Source organism: Eleutherodactylus coqui, chromosome 6 (assembly GCF_035609145.1).
Source record: "Eleutherodactylus coqui strain aEleCoq1 chromosome 6, aEleCoq1.hap1, whole genome shotgun sequence".
NCBI lineage: Eukaryota > Metazoa > Chordata > Amphibia > Anura > Eleutherodactylidae > Eleutherodactylus > Eleutherodactylus coqui.
In genome coordinates, this window is record NC_089842.1 from 200,885,105 (window position 1) to 200,911,487 (window position 26,383).

Genomic DNA, 26,383 nt, shown 5'->3' on the forward strand with positions numbered 1-26,383 from the left:
TTGATGGCCATAAATGCTTTACAACTGGACAATCCCTTTAACCCGTCCAGTCCAGGTTTTACCCAATGCTATGCTTATAATAATGGTCTTTAAAGTCACATAAACATAGCATCAAAATCCTAGCAACAACATCCAGATGTAACAGAGTTGGATCTGTCAGTAAAAAGGAAATCAGCTGGTTTTCAGTGGCTCTACAGTGATATATAATGTGTTGTCAACGTAATGTGAAAACTTTCTGTTATGTTAAATGGCAACTAGATTCAATTAAAATATTTCTTATGAATCAATTTGTCATTAGATGCATGTCTGAACCCTTTATAAGGATTTGTGTCCATTTAACTTTCATTCAATGTATTAAAATATTCCCAATGGCTTCTGTAAGAGCAATTCAGTGAGATACAAACTTGACAGAATAAAAAACAACACAAATGTGTAAAAAATAAAACATGTTGACAGCAAAAGACAACGTAACAATTCAAGTTCTGGTTCCTACATGAAAAGTCATATTTTCTTCATCTAGTCTTGTGTGCATATAGTGGAGACCTGAAGTTTCTGCTCCATAATAGGATTTCACTCGGCTGCCTATTCTCCTGTTATCTGACGCCCATTTTCAGGGTCAATGGGTACTTTATTTTTAATTCCATTAGTCGACTCCCCTCCACCCAACTCACAACTTTTACAAACAAAACAAAGGAAAATGAGCCATTAAGAGGGAAATATCATGTTGAAATCTCATGTTAGCCTGATGACTATTCCCTGCCAGGCCGCATCCTTTGCATTCAGAGGAATTTAATAATCTCAAGTGATGAAAACGGCTTGTGAAAGTGTTGTGAGCAGGAACGCGGCTCTCCTGACCTGTGTCCATAGAGCTCAGAAGTTTGTGGCGCGCAGAGCAAAAATCACTAGGCCAAAAACAGCTGGCTGACAAAGCTATGAAGCAGCAGGGAATGCGGCTGCTTTATTGTTTATCTTTTGTTTATGAGGCTACATTCAAGTTTAATTATACCTTTAAATTAAGGTCTAACAGGCGTCAAGAGAATTCTTCTTCCACAAAGAAGAAAAAACACTGAGAGAAAAGGATATGTGTTTTCACAACACTGCGGTTTCCAAGTAACTTAAGGTATAGAATTAGAGAATGTTTCAGTCCATGGACAGAATCTCTACTTATCGGTACAAAGGAAACGAAAGGAAATATTTCACTGTTTGTTACAAAATACAAATAAAGAACAGGTAAATTCTACGGGGAAGATATTTCATTAATTGGGTTATGTCATGAAGACAATTCCTCTTTAAACATATGGATGCTATAAAGGGTTGTGGAGGGTGGGGGCTCTGCTCCAGATGCCCCGCCATGAGCCAGAATGGACAGTCACTCTCATGAGTATGCTCCCATTCTTTCCAATTTGAACAGTCCTTATATTTCCTGGATGGCCATTCATCTGAATGACTGCCATGTAATACTACATCTGCTGTTTGATAGGGGTTGTCTCTCTGATAGGGGCTGTCTCACTGGTAAGGGCTGTCTCACTGGTAAGGGCTGTCTTTCTCATTGGGGTTGTCTCTCTGATAAGGGTTGTGTCTTTGATAGGGGCTTTCTCTCTGATAGGGGCTGTCCCTTTGATAGGGCTTCCTCCTTGATTGGGTTTTCACTCTTATAGGGGTTGTCTCGATGATAGGGGCTGTTTCTGATGAGACGATGAAACAAGCCCTTTAAACCCTAATTTTACCTAAAATATAAAAAATCTCAGTACAAGTCTTTAGAATGGCCTCATACAGACAAGTGACAACTAATATTGCCATCAATTCTATTCTCTGAGTAGATCTCACGCAGATTTCCCTGACTCCAAATATGCCAGAAGAAGAAATCTAACTCTGTAACTAAGTAAACTGTAAGCAATAACTTAGACGTTAGGTGATCACCCTACGGGTATAGACTAATTGGCTATAATGGGTCTATGTACCAACTGTAAAATACACAGATGGCAGATGTAAAAAATATATATTTGTGTGCATATGCCCAAACACAGGCACGTTCAATTTTGGTGTATAAAATCACACCATTTTCAAGGCGTGTGTATTAGCGTATTCAGTGCGGTTTTTTGCGTGTGCTTTTTTTTAACACTCATGTGCAAAAAGACAAACTAGAAGCCCCAATTGATGTTACTATTTTATTACCAATTGCCTCCTGGTAACATGCATAAAACTGCAGTGAATAAGCATGCAACTGTCTATTTACTGCGTTTTTACACTTCAATAGACTTTAATGTGTGATTTCGGTCTGAGTCTGGGCAGTGCATAAAAAACCCGCTCATCTGAATACCCCAATGCAAGTCAATGGGCTTTATGCTGTCTGTAAAAAGTACAGACGTAATACAGACAGAAAATACGCCCCATGTGTGTGTAGCATATATGCAACAGAACAAGTGTACAGAATGTACCTATAGACATCTAAGGGCCTGAAGTATATGGGTCTTTTGCCATAGTTAACCACATTTTACAAAACAAAGTGATACGAGAAAAAAAATGCTAATAGAAAAACACATATACTATATGGTATATATATTTTTTCCAATGGGAGGCAATGTGCAATATATGCAGTTTATGGAGTAAAATTGCATGTATAGGCTATATACTACATAGTGCAAACAATACAGTATACATGCAGTAGAAAAAAGGAAGGAAAGACATACAAAAGCTTACATTCTATCGTGATAGGTTTTCAGATAACTAAATGGCCTCAGTGCTGCAATCTGCTAAAATTGTACTAATTAATCAAGTCAACTGTCCAAGGCTGCGGTCAATAGGTTATCTACACTACTGCCATCCCGATCATATTACCGCATTGCAAGGTATGGTAATTACAAAACTGTTACCCCAAGCTACAATACTGCAAATATTATGGGCACATAAAAGAAAACCACATTTTTTATTGTGAAAACAGCTTTTCCATTGCACTTTTATGATGTTTTTCATTCTTATGCAATAATATCTAACTAGCAAACAACAGCTTTATGTCTTCAGAAGGTTACACTTACATATGTCAACCTTCAGGTAGAACTGTAATGATTACGGTACTTAGGCTTTGATTTACTGCAATGCACAAAAATAATGTTCTATTATTGTTTGTTTAGGCCTATATTTCAGGAATTTGTCTATTACGCATGGCCAACAACGTAGGAAATAAACTTGATGCCAACTGAAAAATTTAAAGTGACAGCAATGTACTGTAAAAGTAAGCATGTAGACCTTTAAATGATGGATTTTCCATGTCAGGCAGTGAGGATCTTGGGGTCTAGCATCCCAAAAATGTATATCTATGTAACAAGAAGATTTAAAGCAACCATCAAAATATCACCAAAGGATATAATATTGCAAGTTACAATGAAAACTGAAGTCTAATTTATTTTTCTGCAGAGCAACACAGATTTTGTTCACAGTGTGAGATGGAACATACACAAAGAGACAGCTGTTTACACTTAAGTAACAGCGGAGGGTCCAGCACTGAAGGGGTGTCTGAGATCTCAGGACTATGCAGTTGCTGTCCCAGCCTGTCTTGGAATTCAGTCTATGCCAAAATGGGGGGTTTCCCACTGCTGTGACATGGTTAACCCATTGTTACTCCTTTATGGAGTAGCCCTCTTAGATAGCAGTACCCAGGTGGAAGATTTTGGAAAAATATTGGTATGTATATAATATTTCAATTGTTTTTTTTATCAATGTGCATGGATAATTAAAATACCGTAATCAATAAGGTCTGTTAGTTTGAAGTGAGTGTCATAGTTTGTAGGCTCTTGAATGGTCTTTGAGTTGGATGGATCTAGTTTATAAGCACTCTGTTGGTATTATACTGTTGGCATCTGCAGAAGGGCCCATTCAATATGTAGGCTCTGGCTTGTGTTGGCTCCCTACTGGTTAATAGATATGATTTTGGTGTCCAGTCCTTCAAAGCCACCATAAAACTAATGTACAATGAACTGGAAACAGACCCAAAAGTTGTTCTAGCCTCCAGGAATAAGGCAAACTAGCAGCGTTGTGGATCAGTGGTTAACACTGTTGTCTTGCAGTGCTAAAGTACTAGGCTCAAGTCTGACCACAGAGAACATCTGCATGGAGTTTTTATGGTCTTCCTGTGTTGGCATGGGCTTCTAACGGGTACTCCAGCATCCTACCACATACTACAGGTGACTTTAGATTCTAAGCCCAATGGGGGACAAAATCTTCTGATGTATAGCTCTGCGGAATAAGTATGCATCCTGTCCTGAGATGGTGGAGTTTGGTCATAAGACCCAGCACTAGGAGGGGCATTTCCCTGTAAATTTTGCTATGGGCTCCATTAAATATGAAATTATCCTCTCTCATTGAATAAAAAATATTGCTCTAAGGATATAATTGTAGTAATTTAGATGCTTAATAAAGAAAGACTCCACAATTCAGAAATGCAGAATAAAGTACACTTAGAATAAAGTACAGAGTCGATAAGAGCGAGTATGGTCCCAGCCTGACAGTGGCAGCTGAGGTACTCATGATGGATGAAGGTTTGGGGCTCTCACAGACAATTGACTGTAAGTGGAGCTTGTACATGCTTCTAACAAATATTTAAGCGACTAATAACACAAATAAAGAACTTGCAGCACTGGTGTGTGAATAATGCGCTGGAATCCGATGTGTGATCTGTGTGTGAACCCTCTGGGCAGTTCAGCAAAACCTGTTCCTGAGGGTAAAGAATTCCACTGCCGCCCTCCCCGATATCCCTGTGTCCATCATAAGGAATTCTTGCACAGAGCTGTTAGTATTGTCCGAGGGAATTTTGTATCATTTTAGGTGCAGCTTTGTAGATAACTCAGCACTGAAACTACTTCTTATATACAGAAAAGTAGTATACGAAGAAATAGTATTGCCATATTTATGCAAGGAGGTGGAAGAGTCACTTTTGGAAGTTGTAAAAACTTTCAAAATGTAAAATATCCTGAACAGTTTCTCATAAAAACTTGAAAACTCCTCCTCTGATATAAGTTTTGGCGAAGGAACATCTCTGTACCTTATGCAAATCCAACAGCCTTGAAAAGTGGTCCTTTCTTCCACTGCACCTGCACACTGATGGAAGGGACCAAGCTAACTCATGACAACTTTCCAAGGTGGGAATTCTGAGTCATATAGTTCATTTTATATCATTCCAAAAATAACATATTTCCATCAATATCAACCATAAAAAAAGAAGTGTTAGGAGAAAAAAAGAATTATAGTTCACCCTTATTTAGCCCAGAGAAAAATCTGTGATAGGAAGACCTGCATATTCATAAGACATAAGTTAAAACTTACTACAAGACCATCCAAACACTTCCACAGTGTAAAGAGGAAGCAGAGTAGAATGGACAGTATGAGTGGTCTTGCTGCAGGTGACCTCCTTAGTCTCCTCATGGAATTAAACCTCACAGTTTGCTACTAAAATCCTATGTATCTTAAACATAGCATGTGAGCGACCAAAGGAAGACAATACTGTCTGTCCACCATGTTCTTCTTACAGCCGCAGGGCTGGGAGGTGGCACACAACACATTGATGGGAAGTTCCACATGCAACTAGAATATTCCAACTGAGAATTCCAAGCAGATGAGTTGCAAAGTCCAGAGGCTCTCAGAACTCCACAAAGTAGTCCAAGATGTGCCAAAAGGTACAACACTACATAAAAGGCATTCTACACAATGTATAAAAGTGTCATGGAGTGCTCAAACCGAGTCTGGACAGATTCCAGAAGACAGCAGACTTAAAAGTTCTCTTGGAGTAATTCCTACCATTGTCAACAAATTACATTCTAATATACTTTTTGTAGGGATTCTTCATGACTCTAAAGATCTCTGCTTGTTGTCAGAATGGGAACCTTCATTGTTTATATAGCCTATAAAGGGATGAGAATCTGTACTGGTCATGTGATGACCGTACAGGTATTAGAGTTGTGCTTTCTAACTAGTCATGTACCTTTGTGATCATTCATCATATGACCAGGACAGGTCCTTATCTTCTGGCTATAAATAGTGAAGGTTCTATTCACTTACAGCAAACAGATGCATTTAAAAGTATAAGTTATCAATACATATAGTATATTAGAACGTTTCAAAACTTTTCATTAAACAATGACTATGAAAAATTTGATACCTTATGATTCTTTGGTAAACTGGTTGTGCTTCCTAAAAATGTAAGCCATCACTGGGCCAGCAAACAAAATAATGAAGATTGCAATGATCTGCCCAACTCAGCTACCACAAGAATACCCTTATTCACCAGCAACCATCATACAAGCATTGTAGAAGCAGTGCAAACATATAATAGGTGCAATCTGGCAACACTGAGAATCATAGTATGACAATTAATAGAGATATGTGTCAGGGAATTACACACCCTATAATATCACACTGAAGGGGAAGCCCCCAATGACAAATATTGGGTATGAGGACCTATGAAATGTCACACTGAAAGAAGTCAATTGAAGTGTGATACAAAAAGAGTTCAGATGAGTTATGAAGGACAGTGAATCATATGTCTCACAATAGCCATACTTGCTTACTATAAAGGTGGGTCCTACCTTGCTCACTGCTGTTGTCCCCACTTTGTGACGCATGTCCACCACTGGAAGGTCCCGGCGTGCCTGCTGAATGCGTAGATACGGCGTCATCGTGATCTCTCCATGAGGCAGGATTCTGATAAACAGCATAGATGAGGAAGATTTCCATGAAGAGAAGGAAAAAAGAGAAAGTAATTGTAGTACATGGGGTATAGTGCGAATCTACAACCACCTCACAAGGTCAGTACTTTCCGGTCCATTATTTAGTTCTGGCCTCAAGCTGTGTGCTGGTAATGCCTTTCATTCTTAATATCCTAAACTCTTCAACACATTGCTAGATAAATATGAATTTCATTGTTTCTTCCATTAGTTCTGGTGACTACAGATGTGAAGATCATTTTACTGATCTGATGGTCATTTTGCAGCTGGAGCTTACAGGATATATACACACAGGGTGCTATGCATATATACATAAAGCTCTGAGAGTAGATCACCAGCCATGTTTGTGAATAAATAGATAAAAGGTGAAGTGGGGGATACAATGGGAAGAAGGGGTTCAGGTTTCCAAGTGAGAGTGTAGAAGCAGGGTAGATGGTGCAGAGTTTAAATTAGGGTATATGGTAAGCTTCCATAAAAAAAATGTGTGTTTATGGCATGCCTAAGGCTGTGGATATTGGGAATTTACCTGCTTGTCTGGGGTAGCGCGTTCCAGTGAACTGGTGCGGCTTGGAAAATTCAGCAGGAAGCTGACAGCTCAATCCTCAATACAGTGGTCAGACTTAGTATTGCAAGCAAAGTTTCCATTCACTTCAATGGTACTTGTGCCTACAATACCAAGCCAGGGTCCTGCAATTTGAACAGAGCTGTCTGCTTCCTGTAGTAATCAGCTCAGTGCACCAACTGGCCTAATAGTTGATTGTTGGGAGACCTGCGTGCTGGACTCAAGCAGTTCTACTATTGATGTCCTATCCTAAGGATAGAGCATCAATAGTATACAACTGAACAGTTGCAGCTTCTAAACAAAATGATGCCAAAAAAGCACCAGTAAGGCTTTATACACCAATCTACTGTTCTCTGTAGTCGGTCATTTCAAGGTGAGAAAAGGCTTCTCCAATCGGATTTCGGACAGACACCCATTTTTCCACATATCTCCAGTTCTGAGAACCCCAAAGACATTTACACACACATATGTGTGATGATATTAGTAGAAAGTTTATATAACTTTGCCTTTAAGTACATGTTAGGCATGTATTAGACACCAGGAGGGATTCTTAGCCTACTGTAGATAGCTACACTATGGAACCTTTGTACAGGCCATTTGTTGGATAGGCTAACCAGATGGCAACCAGACTCCTCCTTTTCAACGTCACGCCGATATAAAAAGTAAAACAGATGCTATGTGCATAGTGACAGAAGGAATTTCACCTAACATTCAGACTGTTATATATCACACACAACAAGCGTCATGCCTCTCTATAGAAGATATAATCGGCAGGGCATAGGTGTGAAAAAAAAACTAAGATCAGGCTGTAAATGCAGTGCTAAACACAGATTACATAGAATGCAATCCACTAAACAGACATGGAAGTGTTATTACAGTAAATTGCTGGATCCTACTGTGTTAAGGGCCAATGTTCCCTGCTGATCGTATACACAATCACATGGAAGTCTATTGAAGTAACTGAAATGTGACAGAGCAAGCAGAAGTGAAAGAGAGTGTGACAGGAAAGGAAGAGACAGGAAAGAGGAAAGGAAGCACAATTGAAAATACTGATAGATACATTGTATGAAAGCGACACTACTTCACATGATGAATGGGGAAGAGAAAATGCTACAACTGGACATAGTAAATAAGATGCTCCCCGTCCAAGCAAATTCAATATTCACGACACTTCTTAGTCATTTGTCACAACCTGAAGCCTATATAATAAGTCTGCCTGCTATATACGTCACTATATAGCTGGAAAGAAAACTGTAGGACCCATTTGTATTACAGGATGATTCCACTATATGTTGGAGTATACCATGCACTGTACATGCTACATATTGCACCATTATCTGCCAAAAACAAATTGACATATGTGACCCATTATCCATCTTAAAGGGCCACTAAACGTCCAGTGCGGAGATTGTAAAACGAGCGTATTAAATGGAGTTGATGATATCCTTCACACTCATAGGACTCACCCTATCTTTCCCGCACGTACCGTAGTATTAACTACGCGCGAGAAAGATAGGACAGGACCTATTTTCCTGCATTTTTTTTTTTCAAATTCCTACGCTATGGCACAAAGTTTGAATGGCCAGCGAAGGGGAAGAAATTTCCCTCACTCTGGCAGAACTATGCTCCGTATCGGCGAGCATAGTTGTGCCTTCGGCTGTCTGACACTGGCCAATAGCTGTATTTACACAATTGCTTGCAACATCAGTCAGTGAAATTCTGACTATTTTGCAAGCAATTTTTGAGCGATTTTGATGCACTTCTGATTAATATTTTTGCGTTAAAAATTTATTTATGTTTTTCTCACGCATGAAAAAATCCCAAGTGGTTCCATTAGTAAAATGCTAGAAAAATGCATTGCACTTGCATGCAAATTGCATGGCATGTGAGTTTGATGTGGTTTTTTTTCATGCTCCCATGAGAAATAATGGGAAATAATAGGATGTTGTGATTTCTTGATCTTGTACTATCGGTCCAAGAGAAAAATCGCTCATATGTAGAAACCTATTGAAATCAATGGGTTCCTTTCCTGTGCCAGTTGCCTTAATATTGCAATCAGATAAAATGCACATTGGAAAATCACCCATGTAAATACAGCCTTAGGCCTCAGTCAGACGGGCGTTTTTTCGCGCGTTTTGCGCATGCGCATGCGTTTCGCGCATATATGGAACCAATGGTTCGCTATGGCATCGGTCACATGTCTGCTTTTGCGAAAAATTATAGGACACGGCGATTCGCAAATCGCGCCTATCGGCGTTTTGCGATTAATGTGCGCACCAAAATCATTTTTTTCGCCGGTCAGACGAAGTTTCATGCGCATTTTGATGCGCACGTCGATTTTTCTCCGGTCAGACGGGCGTTTTTCTGCGACGATTAACGTGGCTAGGTGCAGATTTTTCACGCGATTTTTCGCCTCCGGTCACGCGATTTGCGCATGTGCATGCGACATGCGATGCGCAAAACGTGCGAAAAAACGCCCGTCTGACTGAGGCCTAATAGGTTAAATTGGGATTTACATTGTGAGCCGCAATGGAAAGAATGACTGATTTGAGTGATGGCAATCTCTGTACACACTGAGGAATATATCTTCACTATGTAAATAAGTAAGATAAATGATATACGTGAAATAAAGTAACAGCGGGAGTTTTTATGGACTTTCTGTCAGTAATCCCAATGTAGAACACTACAGCCAGCCTCCACCCAATCTGAAATGGCTCAAAGGATAAAGTTGTATCATTGTATTTAATGTATGTAGTAACTCTAACACTCTTTCTTCTCTGCAGCCATATAACTGTCTGCCATAACAAGCTGGAAAGCAAGGTGAAAGTATTCTTTAAACACATAGAACAGCTGCCTTACTTGTCACCTGCTAATAACCCCCTCTAATTAATGTCCTGTAACACCCAGCATCCCACCTCCCACCCAGTGTGAATGCAATCCTACACTCTCATAATAATGCCGCCAAACAGGCCACAAAGCTCCATGACAAGAATGGCATCTGCTCTCGGAAAATGAAGGTAAATTATTACACCAGTAACAACACTGGATTTATATTGGATCACTCTCTAGTAGACACGTATGCCCAGGATCATTACCGCACCAACTGTAAAGGCCCTATAGAGGTGAGTATACATACAGACTTTCCATGTAGGGTTCTAGGAAGGTCAGGTGACAACTTCTTTGAAAGCTGTGATATCCCTTGTCACCCAAGAACACATGTAATTAAGGTCTGGATACAATTTGATATAAGAGAATATCTCAAGAACTGCATCTTAAAGAGAAATGTTCTTTAAGATGTTATGTAATGTTCCATTTGAGCTAAGCTTCAAGTTGCAAATCTACCTGAGACCTTAGTTTGCATACTTATACTATGCCATGGAATGTAGTGTAGCAAGTGAATCTACTACAAGTTGTTGTGTGACACTTATTATTCAACGCTATGCAATTCTGTAACAAAACATAACAAAGTAACTATCATTAAACTAAATAAGGGCCCATTCACACCTGTGTGAGGGCTCTGTTAAGAATTTATCGTCTCTCTGTTCCATTTTTGGAGCAAAGAAATGGAATTAAAAAAAGAATTAAACGTTCCCGATTTCTACCCATTGACTTTAATGGGTTTTCTAAGAAAAAAAAAAACTGTTTGCTTCTGATCCGTTAGGTTTCTGTTTTTTTAATGGAACAAATAGCGCAGTTTGGTAGTTGTTCAGCTAAAAACAAAAACCTAACGGAATGGAAATAAACTGAAAGCTTTCTGTTTGCTTTCCCTTTTTTTTAAACCCAATTGAATCAATTGAGAAAAAGAAACAAAAATGTTTGATTCCATTTCTCTGCTCCAAAAATGGAACAGAGAGACAGAAAGCCATAAGAGAGCCCTGGTGCAGGAGTGAATGACCCCTAAAAGGGATAAAAGAGTTGCCAGATAAACATTCCAATGCAAGAAATAGGTCTATAAGCAGAAAAGTGTAGTCTTCTCTTAAGGGACCTTTACACCGGGGGACTATGGGGTGCATTAGCGTCCAACAGTCGTCCCAACAACTATCGTTCCTGCAATTCCATACAGGAGCAATAGTCAGTCAGTGAATGGAGACAGAGCATAATGGAGATCTCTCCTGGTTGCCCCCCTCTATTCAGATTAACAGGCAGCCGTTCAAAGATGAACAACTCCTGCTTACACCAAACGAGAAGTCACTTGCTAGCTGCTTCATTTCAGTGAGCTGAATAGTACCAACTAGCGACTAATGAGGGATTACATGGCATGACTATTGCCGAAAATCGCTGTTCCAAGTGATTATTTGGTCATAATCGCCCTGAATAAAGATACCTTTACACCCTTCCTTACTGTCAAAATGATACATTTCTGTCCAACCAGTTGGAACCATAATCATTACCTTTGTGACCGCAAAGCAACCAATTTCAATATATTGAATATCTATTCTATTGATCAGAACGTATAACAGATGCTCCAATACTAATCTTGCTTCCCAGCGATCACTGCTGTCCTTGCATTGGCCAAAAATATGCTATTCGAGACAATGCACATGACATAGTTTGTATATGCATAGTAAGCGTCTAATGCCTGATAGTTCATCCGATCATGACCACATCGTTGTGTCTAGAACCAGATCATAGCTATGGGAACTGACTAGGATTATGTAAAATGATGACACATATAAAAAAACAAACACTGGGCTAAAATGTAACATTGTAAAAGTAAACGCTGGAAAATGCAACATGCAAAAACAAAATAGCAGGAAATACAGAGTGACCCATCAACACACAGGAAGAACAAAGAAGGCCAGCTCTTCAATAGACAAAACAATGGGGGTGGGGTGGTCATAATGTAAACCCATAAAATAGGAGCCACAATTAGAGAGAAAAGGGACATCATGCAAGGTAATGTTTGCCTATCTCCAACACTCATGACTACATTCAAGATAAAAGATAGATAGATAGATAGATAGATAGATAGATAGATGGATGGAGAGATAGATCTTTCCCTTCCATATAGATAGATATAAATATGTATTGCTCACAAGAGGTGATAATCAGCTTACTGATATGTTAACATGTAGGCAGGCTGCACAGGGTTTAATAATTTAGGATACAAATGTGTATTTCCTTCTCCGATCTAATTGTATTAAAGAGAAGAGTTTCCAGGTGAAAAGCTGAGAATATTGAGCAGCCCAATACAAAGCGGATGAAAAAGACATCCAAGAAGCAAGGTCCCCTGGGAAGGCATTTTCTATTTGCCGGGCCGCAGCCCCGCAGCTGATAATGCAAGTTGTAATTAATATAAAAGCAGGAGACAATATGGGAAGAGCTTGTACTTGCACTGCCACAAGAGATCTCTCTGCCTAGAATGTGTTTCTCATTTACACACCAGCCTGCCCCACAAAACACTACTTTATCAGAACACTCTCCCTGGGAAGGTTAAAAATTGATTTAGTAACATCATTGGATATTGCTAAACCTACAGCAGTGCATGATAGCTGCACAATGAGGTTCTTGTTTTATTAAACCTGAAACAGAATCAAACAGTGAAAAAAATATATAAAAAAATCTGTGTGCTTCTATAAACATAAATATATATATATATATACTATAAATACATAATAGAACTATATAATACAAATGTATCAGTTTTATAATAATCAAATATATAATCAACATTTACTAATCTGCCCAAATTATATGTTTCCCTGTGCCAAGGTTGGAGAGATCTTGGAGCTACAGAACAATTACTCCTCACACCTAAATACTGTATTAGAATGCATTTCTTTATATTCACGTTAATAGACACAGTCTTGCTGATTTCGTAGAGCTGGATGGATGACTGCATCATAATGTCTACAATAAGGGCTTCTTAACATGGGCGTAAGCGTAAATGCGCACACTTCTGCACAACATGTTTGCGCTATGAATGAGGAGGATTTGCGTGTGTATTGGCACATGTGTAAAGCACTATTTGCGCACATGGGGCATGTTCATTTGCGCACAGCAGACAATCACGCCAGATTTAAATTGCTATTTAGACTAATGAGCTCCAGATATGTTCTTTTTTCAGCGGATTTGCGCATCTCCCATTGACTTCTATGGGGACCTTTGCCTTTGTCCTATTTTTTTGTCGAGATGTTTACGAACCCATTTATATCAATGGGTTCTATTCTTTGCGTATTTCGTTGAAAATTCTGCATGTACAAATACAACCGTGTAAAGGAGCCCTAACAATGTCTATCCAACTTGCAGGTTCTGTTGTCAGGAGCATATGTGTATACGTACGCTCGTACATACTGTCACGAGCATACGTGTATTTGTGCGTGCCTCAGTGCTGTGTATTTGTAGAATGGACAATGTTTTTTTTTGCGCACACATTAACTGTCCTTCTGTGCCCACAATGTATGTTCATTTGCGTGCAGCAAACAAAGATGTACCAATTGAAATGGCTAATTAGTCTAATGAGTTCCAGATGTCTTCTTTTTCCAATGGAATTACACAGTGTTTCATGCATCTCCTTCCATATTGCGCACGTATTTGCACCCCCCCATTGACTTCTATGGAAACCTTTGGTGCGCTAATATGCAGAAAACTAGAGCTCTATACATGTAATAAAACAAAGCATTCCAATAAGACCCCCTAAGGCCGGCTTCACACGGGCGATAGGATTTGTGCATTGCGAGATGTACAGATATTGCACAAATATAAATCCCATTCTTTGGATTGGGGTCAAACACAAGAGCGATGTTTTCTCTCATGGCACCGCTATGCAGGACACAAATCGTGACATGCTCTATCTTGGGGCGAGCGGCAGCAGCGCACCACATGCTAGATGCAGACAATGCGAGGTCTCCCATCTCCAAGATTATTGCTGATGTCTTTACTCCGTAGCATTGTGTTAATACACACCTGAATGCTCCAAACCAGCAAACTGCCTAAACTTCTTTTTTTATAAATGTGGCTGCACTTCCTGCTGATAATTAATCAAGGACATGTGATGGTTACCCTTAGAATTCCTATGGAAGAAGTAAGGGTGAATCTAATTTTTAACACACTGGTTCTGCAATTTAGCCTAATTTTTGCTAAATAAATAATGACATGGTGTAATTTGTCATGTGTTGCTGCTTACCTGAGGTTGTGCTTAGCTAAATGTAAGACCTTCTAAGAACCAGACGTTTTTTTTAACAATAATTTTTATTGAAAATTTTCCATTTTACAAAGGAATATAACATTGAGATAATGAATGTAGGCATACAAGGCTGGCTGGGTTAGTGGTAGTAGTATCATTCTAATCCGTTATGGCCAGATTCTTCTCCGCCTTTCATTCTTGTTTTTGTTTTAGAAACTATTCAAAAACCTCAGTGACCTGGCCTGGGCCAACTTACAGAAGGGGAAAAGGAGGGAGGTAGGCAAGTACTGGCTTTCGGGCTTTGTATTTACAGTGCAGTTGAGGTGCCAGCCTCCACTGTAGGTAGGGTGTAATCTATCCACGGGGTCCAAATACTTAGAAATCTGTCATACCTATCCTCTGATATTGATGTTAATTTCTCATTAATCAGGTACCAATTCATTCAGCGTTTAACCCTGGTGAAGTCCAGTGAGGTATGTTTTTTTTATTATGTTGTGAATGCATACAGCTTAAGAATTCAAGGAGGGCCGATTTAGTTTTTCTTATGACTTGCATATTCGGTTGCATCTGATATGGAGATGATGTAGTGTAGACTGTGGGTTTAATGTGTGTATGCAAGTACTACTACTGTAAGGCTCCATGCATATGGCCATATTATGGATCTTTGTTGCACTGCTATGGGCACATACTATATCTATGTGTGACTCTGATGTCATACAAGTGTATACAGAGCTGTGTCCTCACAGATTTATATGGAATCTAAATTGCAAATTGCGGCATGTCCCATCACAAGGCAGATTACAGATGAATCCTCATGGAGGTACCATGTGGCGACACACATAGTGTCTACAGGTCTGTAAGGACTATGTATTACCATACTTGCTCCGTACACGCCTTTAAGCTCATGAGGCCTTATATAGCAGTTGTGCTGGACTTTTGACCCTCAGTTTTATAACAATAACTGAGTTTTCTTGGGAACAACTTCTGTATTCTACTAGTATAACCCCTGGAGAGCAGTATTCTTCATACTCCTCCATGTTAATTACGTAGTATGTGCTGTGAGATTTGCTTTGTATACACAAAAGTACTCAGCAGACATACAAATTATGAACAGTGATGCCGGATATAGTTTTTTTTTCATGGAATACCAGTGCTATACATTGTAAGGGAACAAATCATCCAATGTTCCTATTCCTCATATGTACAGTCTAATTGACTTCAGATGCACAGATCACAATTACCATCTCTGCATAGTTCCCATCTACTGCACCCGCTACGATTGCTTTGGTATTAGTTATCATATTCTATGTGGCTACAGTTATTCTTGCTGATGCACATCCGTCTGCAGAAGTAAAGCCTTGTTCACAGTTTGCAGTTTTGCTGCAGTTTTTCATGCATCATAAATAGTAGTAGAAACTGAAACGTGTCTTTCTAGATACCTTCACACTGAGAGCAGCGGCTATTCCGCAATGGAAAACTACAGCGATTGTGCTGGAAAACCTCAGTGGCCAAATCTGCACCTAAATGGTACGGATGCAGCTAGGGGTTTGGGTAGCAGATTTGCTGTGGGATTTAACCCTTGTATCTGCTACAGATTTTCCGTAGTGATTCCAGCAGGGGAAATTCTGCCGCATTTCCACCATATGTAAAGACGGCTTAAGGGTGCACTCACATGTAGCGGATTTTGGTACAGATCCGCAGCAGATGTCACCCTCAATTGAAGGGGTATAGTCTACTGCGGATCCATGGCAAAATCTGGACAAACAGTGCAGATTTTGGTATGTACTTCATTTAGATTTTCTGCTGAGAAAAATGCACACCAAATCCACTACATGTGAACGGGCTCATCTCCATGGGCGAATGTGTAAAACCCACACCATTTTATACATACAGAGCCCTGTCACTTTGCCGGCAGAGACCGCATATCGTCCGGGTATGCACTATGCATGTCTTGGAATCTGATGTCAAGGACATGTGCTTTTGTTTTTCCAATTCCACGCTGCCCCTCTCGCAATGCCTGCGTAGGGGCAGAGTTTGGAAATGGATCCCATAGGAGGGCTCCATATCATACTCAGAGAAGTAGTCCATTGACTTTCATTGCCTCCATTCACCGTGTATCATATGTGCGTGTCATGCACACGTAGTGCATGGTGAAAAAATGCCAGTAGACATAAGCCCTAAGTGTCACTTTACACACAACATTGTTTGGAAAACATACTTGCAGTTTTTGAAGTAGTCTATCATAGAATCATAGAATGGTAGAGTTGGAAGGGACCTCCAGGGTCATCAAGTCCAACCCCCTGCTCAGTGCAGGATTCACTAAATCATCCCAGACAGATGTCTGTTCAGCCTTTGTTTGAACACTTCCATTGCAGGAGAACTCAGACCCTCCCGTGGCAACCTGTTCCACTCATTGATCACCCTTACTGTCAGGAAGTATTTTCTATCTATTTATCTATAATCTCTCTCTCTCTCTCTCTCTCATATCTGTCTCTCTATCTATCCAGCTATCAATCGCATATCTATCTATCTATCTCATATCTATCTATCTATCTATCTATCTATCTATCTATCTATCTATCTATCTATCTATCTATCTATCTATCTCTGTCTGTCTACCTTCTAAACTGTGCAACGCTGCAGAACATCAGGCTCATCTGATTAGCCTCTCCGTTCATGTGCCAATACAATTTGCTAGGTGGTTAACTGGTTGCCTACCTTTTCCTTTTTTTCTGCATATATGTCATAGAGTCTACAAGTCTGGTACCCAACAGTCCTGTCCAGCACTATTACTAATCCAACTCTCACATGGAAGTCGAAGTACCTGACCCATTGTACAGGATTTTAAACTGCATGCACATGGTCTGGCATAGTCACAAGAACCATCTGTTGCTGGACTATTAGGACTTTACTGTGTATAACAACAGTAGTAATGATATCTGTCATTGGACTTATTCCAGATATTTATAGATTACATACTATTTTTTATGGCGACCGACTAAAAACACCAGTAAATAGAGATTATGCTATTACAATTGCTAAGGATTTATGCACACGGCCATAATACTGTTCTATATCCTTCAAATTGTCCATTTAGGTCTCACTCAGAAGTATACAAATAGTTTTCTTGCTTATTTTTATAGTTTACACAGTTCTCAGTATAAGAGCTCCAAATAGTTGGAGTTGCGATGATAATTACAATTAGTAATGGCCCCTCAGAGTACTTTGTGGTAACTCTGCCTATAAGCTTCTATGTGAAAGTGAGTAATAAGGCAACACATCATCTTAATAATGTAACTGCTCAAGAACTTGTCTATACCACCAGTCACTTAATAAAGTTCTCAGGACACAAAGATGAAAGACCCCCCACGTGACAACCCAGAATAACACAACTAGCGTGTGTACACTTACAGCAGCCAGCCTGGAGCAAACACCCAGGAATTCCTGGCAAGTCCAATTCTGTGCTCAAGCAAGCAACCTACTACAAACCGACTTTATGCAGGCCGCTGCCCAAGTGCGGAGCATATGAGCACCACCTCATGCGCTCCCGGAATTATTTACATTCCTCCCCTAAACAAATCTCCAACAGGTCCCGGATTGTGCTAATGAATTAATGTCCAAACCACAGCCTCTGGAAGCATGGCAATAGTGACTATCCACTCACGTAGAGGCAGCAGTACTGAACCACTTTCCTGTATTTTAGCATCTTTAACTGATTCTTTGCAAACTCCGACCCCCAGCATGCTAGGTGGTTTTATGGTGTCTTCACACATATACTGTTGTCTTTTAGCCTTGCAACTGCAGCAAAGCCCTATGTATAAAGGTGTGCGGCGCGCAATGCACCTATTGTGCAATGGATTTATGTGCGAAAAATAGATGAAATTTCACGAATTCAGATCCTCATGCTGCGGAGCTAATTGCAGCGTATATTGACCTGTGATGCGGATTTTTAGTCAGTTTATTAATTAAAATGCAATGGCTTTTCACCACAGATTTCCACCCTTGAAGTTAAAGGGTGAAATCTACAGCAAATCTGCACCAAAATCCATGACAAATCTGCATGTTGTACATATAGATTTAGCCACAGATTTTTTGCAAATTTTCCGCAGCTGAAAATATGCCCCATGCAAATACACCCTTATGGGCTTATTCAGGCAACCGTATTTACGCAGGTATTTCAGTGCATAAAATGTGACCAAGCGATGCATTGGATTTCAATTGCTTCATTCAGTCGAACGTTTTTTTTCTAGCGCAAAATATTCACACAAGGACAAATAGGACCTACTCGATCTACTTTGGTCGTCTTTCTTATACAGTGCTTGAAAAGATAAGTCTTGACCTATCTCTGGCTGTAATACGCAGCAAGCTCCCATAGACTTCTATGGCGGCTGGAAAAAAGGGAGGGGGGATTACTCTGCGGACAACACTGAGAAAAGAAGACCGCTTGCTCTAATTAGGCATTAATTGTCATTCCGACTATTTTAATCCAATCGTAGGTTGCCATCACTTCAGCGTGTTTTTTCCCATTCACGCAGCAGCGCCCCGTGTGAATGGCTTTAAATACACCAATTAAGATCGGGAGTCGATTGTGGCAAAAATATATTCATGCGAATATATGGTGCGTATGGGCGAATGTATAAACTCATACGGTTGTGTGAAGGCGCCATTAGGGACCTTTCACACAGCGTTGCGGAATATGCCCTCCTGCGGAATATTCAGCCCCAAAATCCACACTGCTAATGCGGAAAATAGCAGAATCCTCCCGGCAATTCTGCATCAAAATCTGCAGTTAGCCATGCAGAATACTGGGATGGCATATTACACAACGCTGTTACGGAATATTCCGTGTTCTGTGAAAAGATTTTGGGCAGTGAAAAACTGACTGTTTTGCATGCGATTTACTTGTTATTGTCATGTGTTTTTATCCTGCAAATTTCTCTGCTCTTCCTGATTCTTTTTTAATGTGGCCCCCATATTAACCTGCATGAAAATCACATACAAATCACATAGTATTTCAATTGCAATGTGTTTTTTTAAGGCTCCCATAGAACATAATGTGTGATTCTTGATTGTTCCTCATGTGAATACACCCTTAGGCCGGATTCACATGACTGTAAGAGTTTTTGCGTGTGTTTTTGCAGGATGGACGTTGTGTATTTGTGCGAGCTTTGGCGTATTTTACTATACTTTTTGCCCGCAAGTAGTATGTGCACAAAAAGGCACACACCAATGCTGTCAGCCATTGAAATGGCCAATACTTTCATGAGTTTATAATGTTTACTTTCCCTGCACAGGAGAACGGAACATGTTGTTTGTTTTTTGCACAACCATATTGCACATGCCAAATATGTGCATGTGAATGAACCCATTGAAATCAATCAGCGTTATTTTTGCATACTGCATGTGCAATTTTTTTCGGCCGCAAATACGTTCGCGTGAATCTAGCCTTTTACACGGGGCGGAATTACACTACAGGATGCAGCTGCAGAACTCCATCCCCAAATTTTCAAGTCTAATTGCGGATTTTGATGTGGAAATATAGGCAGGTTTTAAGCCATTTTCCATTCTGCATCAAAATCCTGCGGATTTTGGTGCAGAATTTACTGCGGCTTGTGGTACGTCCTTTGGTCTATCTCATTTTGCATGAAAGGTCCCTTAGGGTATGTTCACAAGCAGCACATTTGTTGTAGGAGCTCCTGAAAGTGGAAATTTCCCATACATGTGAATAGGCTGCTTCTGCCGCACCTGCATGGATTTCTGGGACAGCCATTCAGATGAATGGGACAGTTGCAGAACTCTGCATAACAAATCTTCCATATATGAATATACCCTGAATATGTGCATTTTCTGCTGCCGTTTCTAAATGTCACTATTACCTCCATTGAACCAAGCGGTACAAGCAGTGGAAGACTATTTTTAATTTTAGGTGTCAGAATTGAAATACCAAATAACTACAAATCCAAAGAATTATGAAATACATATATTATTTCATAGCGTTAGACCTTTGAACTTGAGACATTCCAGCAGATGAGGCATCAGGGAGGGGAGGCAGAGAGGGAACGTTGCTGGGGAGGTACAATAAGATAAGGGATGACTGTAAAGAAGAAACAGGAAAGGGAGGGGGACCTCATTTTTTACAACAACCAAACTGAGCTTCACAAGAAAAATAAAGAACGAGAGTGTATTAGGATGTCTCTTGGGACACGTTTTAGAATATTATATTTGCTGATTTAAAGGAGGTAACAAGAAAGTCATTCATTCTTATTTAAATGAAGAAGTATATAACATAAGTCTCCAACACAGATGCATCATGTCTGTTACAATGTAATTTCTCATTGAGGTTTTACTATTCCCACATATTGGGCTTCAGGTTCACAGGCAAAGGTGGATGTGTTGCAACCAATCAGATTTAAGCTTTGATTTTTCAAGAGAAAGTTAGAAAATGAAAACAATGACCTGATTAGTTGCTAAAGTCAACTTCTCATCCGTAGACACAAATAAGTGCTGCCCATCACGGCCTATCAGGTCACTTCTTTCATGCTCAAACGTGATATTATTGGTAAGTATGGACAGCGCTAACGCTTTTCGCCTGCATTTGCTATTATTAGTGTATTTGATCATCTGTGGAGCATACAAGCCTACTTTATATGGGTTGCTCAGTTTAGAAAACCCATTTTCATATACTCTACTAAAGAATTCTGAGATAGAGGATCCCTTTGGAAAATCCTTATTACTTGGCCAGAGTGCAGAGCAGCTATGTAGAACATCTCTCGCACTGAAGGACCTATCCTGTCCTGCATTACACAGACTATCCCTTGATTTGAATGGCACTGTGTAATGCTTAATTTCTCCTGTGGTGGCGCTGCAGTGGAATTGAATGCCTACTGCCAGTTCTCCCCACAGATGACAGCTGATTGCTGGGTTGCCTGAAAGAGGGACACTTTGTGATCCCCTTAATATCATGGGAAACATCTAATAAGTAGGGATTGTCCAAAGTGGAGAACCCCTTTAAAGGGGGTGTATGGTTAATAAACAGCATGCCTTTAATAGGTCTGACTGTAGTAAAATCATAAACTGAGTTGTTTGTTGTGACAACTCACCGGAAGTCTGGTGATGGCTGCCGCCCATCAGAGGCTGCAGCATCATCGCTCATTCACCTGTATCAATGCTGATCTTCTGAGCGTCATGATGCCAGGGGTTTGGGAAAGTGGCGCTGCAGCCTCTGATTTTCTGCAGTGGTCACCTGACTTCCAGTGACGGCAACTGTCACAACAAATGCCGGGACTGGTGTTGGCGGAGGGGTAAGTACAGCTTAGTTTATTATTTTACTACAGTCAGCCCTATTAAAGGGATGTTATCCAATAACCCCTTTAAGGCCAGATTCATTTTGATAGATCTGCCATGCAGTGTGGACTAAATTCAACACCAGGTAAGACCTGGTACTGCTTTCTGCCATGTTTATTAAGGAATTCATTGACCATAGGGTTTACTGCAGGTCTTTTGTGTCTTTTTTTATTGCGTTTACATGCGTTTAAGTAGGCATATAGGATTTAATGCTAGGAGTTAATAAAGAGTGTATCAAAATCCATTTTTATCTGTTTACATCCATAATTGAACTATAAAATATGTTTACATAACATATGTAAAAAAAATTGCAATGCGTAAATGTATGCTTTTGTACTTCCTTCAACAACTTTAGCAGACCAAAAAACTACCAGACGTTGGTGCAGGAGTGTGGGACAATGCACACTATAGCCATCGCACTAAATTCCCATGTTGCTCTACCTGCCAAAAGTTGAGCATTATTGGCAGTTTACCTGAGCTGAATGTAGAAATCATTGTATTAAATAGGACCCAAAAATAGATGTATATCAAATTTAATATTCTTTTACAACAAGGATCATAAATCCAAATGATCATTCAAACTTTGTTTCCCAAAATGACCCAAAAAGGAAAACAAACTAAAACAAAAGAAAACAGTGAAAAAAGAGTCACACTGCTCTTCATAAACATTTCATGACTTGGTCTGTAGGGTAACGTATTTACTAGCCTGTTATGACGATATATTGTATATAGCATAACTGGATGGCATATAAGTGGCAATACTGCAACTGTCTTGTCAAACTATAAAAAAGCCACAAAAAACTGATAGAGACGTTCGTAAAACAATCGCAATGCATTCATAAATATGGAGCTTGCCTTGTACATCATATTTGCTGACACAGTCACACAATATCTATAGTGTGCCATGATCGATCTCAAGTCCCTGTATGTTATAAGCCAGAACAATGTGGATAAAATACAATTCACTATATAGCACAGCACAATAACAACAAATAAATGAATTAATATCTCAAGCACAGTCAACAATATACTTTTGCCAATGCAATCAGTGAAGAGAGCAAGGGAACCACAACAATGCCACACACAATACAGATAATTATATTATGTAGTTAATATCTATAGGGAAACTTTCCAAAGTTAAATACAAATATTCTACGTAAAGTCAGGCTACGATTTATAAGGGTACGGTGCTATAACATGGTGAAATGAAGCCCTTCTATCTGGATTACTCTTGCAAGTCATGCTTGCCCTAATATATCACTGTTATGAGAGGTTAATATATTTTATATCTACTGTAATGAAGTATTACCTTAATAGGGTTTAATAAATGGCCTCTTGTTATAAATTTAGTATGATAGGTATTATTATGAAAAGCAAGCACAATGTATCGCTCAATATAACAAGTTCACCATTTACCTCAGAAAAGATTACCACAAGGTTCTAATTATCAGTCAGCCTTATAGAATATGAATATATATACAGAGGTGTAACGTGAAGCTCCTGGGCCCCAAAGCAAAATCTGTAACAGGGCCCCCAACTATAATGCTTTATTCATAGTACTGGGCTCCCTATATGAAGAGGAGAGGCCTTATGGGCCCCTAAGCTTCTGAGCCCGGGTGCAACCGCATCCCCTGCATCCCCTATAGTTAGGCCAGTGTTATATATATATATAATATATATATACAGACAGGGGCTTGAGTCATACTACAACTCAATAAATGACTGTGAGGTACATGTGTAAAACAGGTCTGTGGTGTGAAATGTGCTTGTATTATGTCTAATAAAATGTATATGTTGATTTGATAATTTCAGTAAACTAGATGAGAAATAGCATTTATGAGTGGTGTCACAAATGGCATATACGGCAACATATACGCCACACAGCTAACACAAATCTACACCCTCTTCTCAGGCAAAAAAAGTACTAATAATTGACGCCCAGAAAAAAAAATTTAATACCACCCCCCACCTTCATATTTTTACAGGTGCCATTATAACACCAAATACTTTCCAGAATCCTGACAACTTAATTTACAGTCTATGGATGCAAAAGGAAAAAAGTTCTATTTACATTATTAAAGAGGTTTCAAAAGTTTACACTTGAGAAAAAATGTAAATTCTAAAGAACACTGTGTAATATTAGATTAATGTGGCTTAATAATGTGTTCTTGTTCTTTTTAAACTATTATGTAAACTTTGAGGGTTTTTGGACTGTAAACTATGAGTATTTTTATGACCACCATTCTGCACCTGAATAAACTTGTCTGACAGTACCAAACACACAGAGACAATGCCCATACAGGGGAAGAGGTAAGGGGGGCATAGAGCCCATAGTAACTACAGCTTGAGCCCAGAGGGAGGCAAGGTAAGGCCCTCAAGTGTCCAGAGCTGTGTAGTGGCACCACACCATGTAAATAGGAAGATATAAAAGCACTTTGAGAACAGACAGTTACAAACTAACTGGCTTCAATAGACGTTTGGTTCTTTGGCCCAGATCTACATGTGATCTATGACTTATTACTCAAAGGAAATCTATAAATTAGGACAATAATAATATTTATTCAGAGTTCATTCAAATCTAAGGATCTCATGGAACGTTTAAGGAGTCAAGAGGAGAAGCTTTTCAATGTAACCTCAGTGGGGCCATAGATGAGCCCAGGGCGATAGTGGTGCGGTTGGGAACCACAGCAAAAGCCTAATGTTTATTATGCTTTCTTTTTCTCTTGGTTGCTATTATTGTCCCACATCCGCATTTAATATGTTTGTGCATGCATTTTTATATAAAAATGCTAGAATCTGGCCCCAAAATACCCTACATAAAGCATGCTGTGGTTTAATTGAAAAAAATCCCAGTATGCTTTAAAATCCCTTTAATAAAGGATAAAAATATTATTTACCATTCATTCAAAACTAAAGTTTTTGTCTATCAAAAAAGCATTGAAGAAAGCAAATTCCGTATAAGAGCTGGCCCAATATTTTATACTGAGTACCTGACGGTTGAGCTTGTGTACCTTTTATGCAGAAAAAAAATAAGTAATCAGGCAAATCAATCTTCCTGGGCACATACATCATCAATATATCTTCCACCATGGTCTTAACATTTTGGATCTTAGCACCCACTTTTTGTTGGGTTTTCAAAGTTTACATAAAGTCTATTTGTATACAGAAATATTAAACTGCAGCAAAATATTAAGTGTTCAGTGTTGGGCTTCCTTGATGTAATTTCTAACATGTAGAATATAGGCCAAACTCACAGAAGTCAAAATTCCCTCGCACTGTTTATTAAAGACTCTAGTACATACCAGTGTAGAGAACGTTAGACAGACATCGAAATAAGAAAAAGGGAAAATATTTTTTAAAAGTTTGAAATGACGTTGTAGGGTTATTATATATGTGCGTATGTAGAGACCCCACTCAAGTGATAGGAAAAAATGCAATGCGCTAGAAGGGGAGTATTACTGTAATAAGGTGCATGGGAGGTGGAAATGAGGATAATATAGAAAAATGTAAAAATCTTGACATTGTTAATGGATCTTTAACAAACTTGAAACTTCTTTAAAAGTTCCTTTCTTTCATAGGGCCCATAACTCTTACATAAAAGTGTTTTGTAATTATGGAATGGTTGGCTACATTTGTAGCTATCAGAAAGACAGAATAAATTTATGTATTTAATTATTGCTTTACTCTCGGATTTGTAGAAGCGAACTTAAGGCGAAACCAGTTATGAAAATCCCCCCCCCCCCCAAAAAAAAAAAATATTGAGAATGGAGCACAAACTATTACTAAAGTTACTCACAACAATGGTTATACCAAGTCATTACCGAAGAACCTCAGCCCAAGTGATAATTCAGCATCATCTTAGTACCACTATATGGTACAGAACATGGCCAAACCATGAGACCCTGCGGCCTTGAAGTTACTGTACAAATCACGAGCCTTGTTCTTTCTACTTCATGCTTCTATTGCTTCATGATTTGGATCTATAGAGATCCTCTCATTATCTATATCAATGATCAGGTCCTACTGACCTCACTTCACCTCCAAGAAAGAAGGAAGACATATCATCCTCATCATCAGAATGAAGCCATTTTACAATGATACGAGCCCAAACTGCACTTAGTAATAAGACATACTACATTACAAGACTTACTACATATTCGTGAGAGATATCATGTAATAAAAAATGTGTTTATGAAAAGACAAAAATTCTGCAGTAATCTTTACTGCAAATTCAACACAAAATGCAACACAAAAAGTTTTCAAATGCCAAGCAATTATTACATTGTTCACCAGAGAAAATTCACCTTTCATAATGCCACACCCAGGGCAAAACTGACAGCAGAAAACTGACATAGACTGTATAAACACCTATCAGCTTTGTATGAAGTAGAATAATGAATGCAGTGAATGAGCTACCATGTAATAGAATGCACTGTTGCAATCTGTAGCTGTCAATCTGTTGTGGAACTGCAAGTCTCAGCACCCTCAACCAGAATAAAGCATGGCAAAGCATAGTAGGGCTCACAGTGAACCCGGGTTGGCCTATGACTATATAATTTGTGTGAAACAAGGCATTTGCATAAAAGAATATCACGCATAACTTTGCAAGGTATGCGGATTTAATAAGCACTGTGC

At 39.2% G+C, this 26,383-nt stretch overlaps 1 protein-coding gene across 7 annotated transcripts in view; it reads right to left on the bottom strand.

Annotated features, from left to right (window-relative positions):
- Positions 1-26,383, bottom strand: part of MEIS2 (Meis homeobox 2) — a 137,603-nt gene that overhangs the window by 102,540 nt on the left and 8,680 nt on the right. For all 7 annotated transcript variants that reach the window (XM_066608592.1, XM_066608594.1, XM_066608593.1 and 4 more), the window contains exon 7: positions 6,579-6,693. In XM_066608592.1, the coding sequence (XP_066464689.1) occupies positions 6,579-6,693 (115 nt within the window). The remainder of the gene's footprint in view (positions 1-6,578; positions 6,694-26,383) is intronic.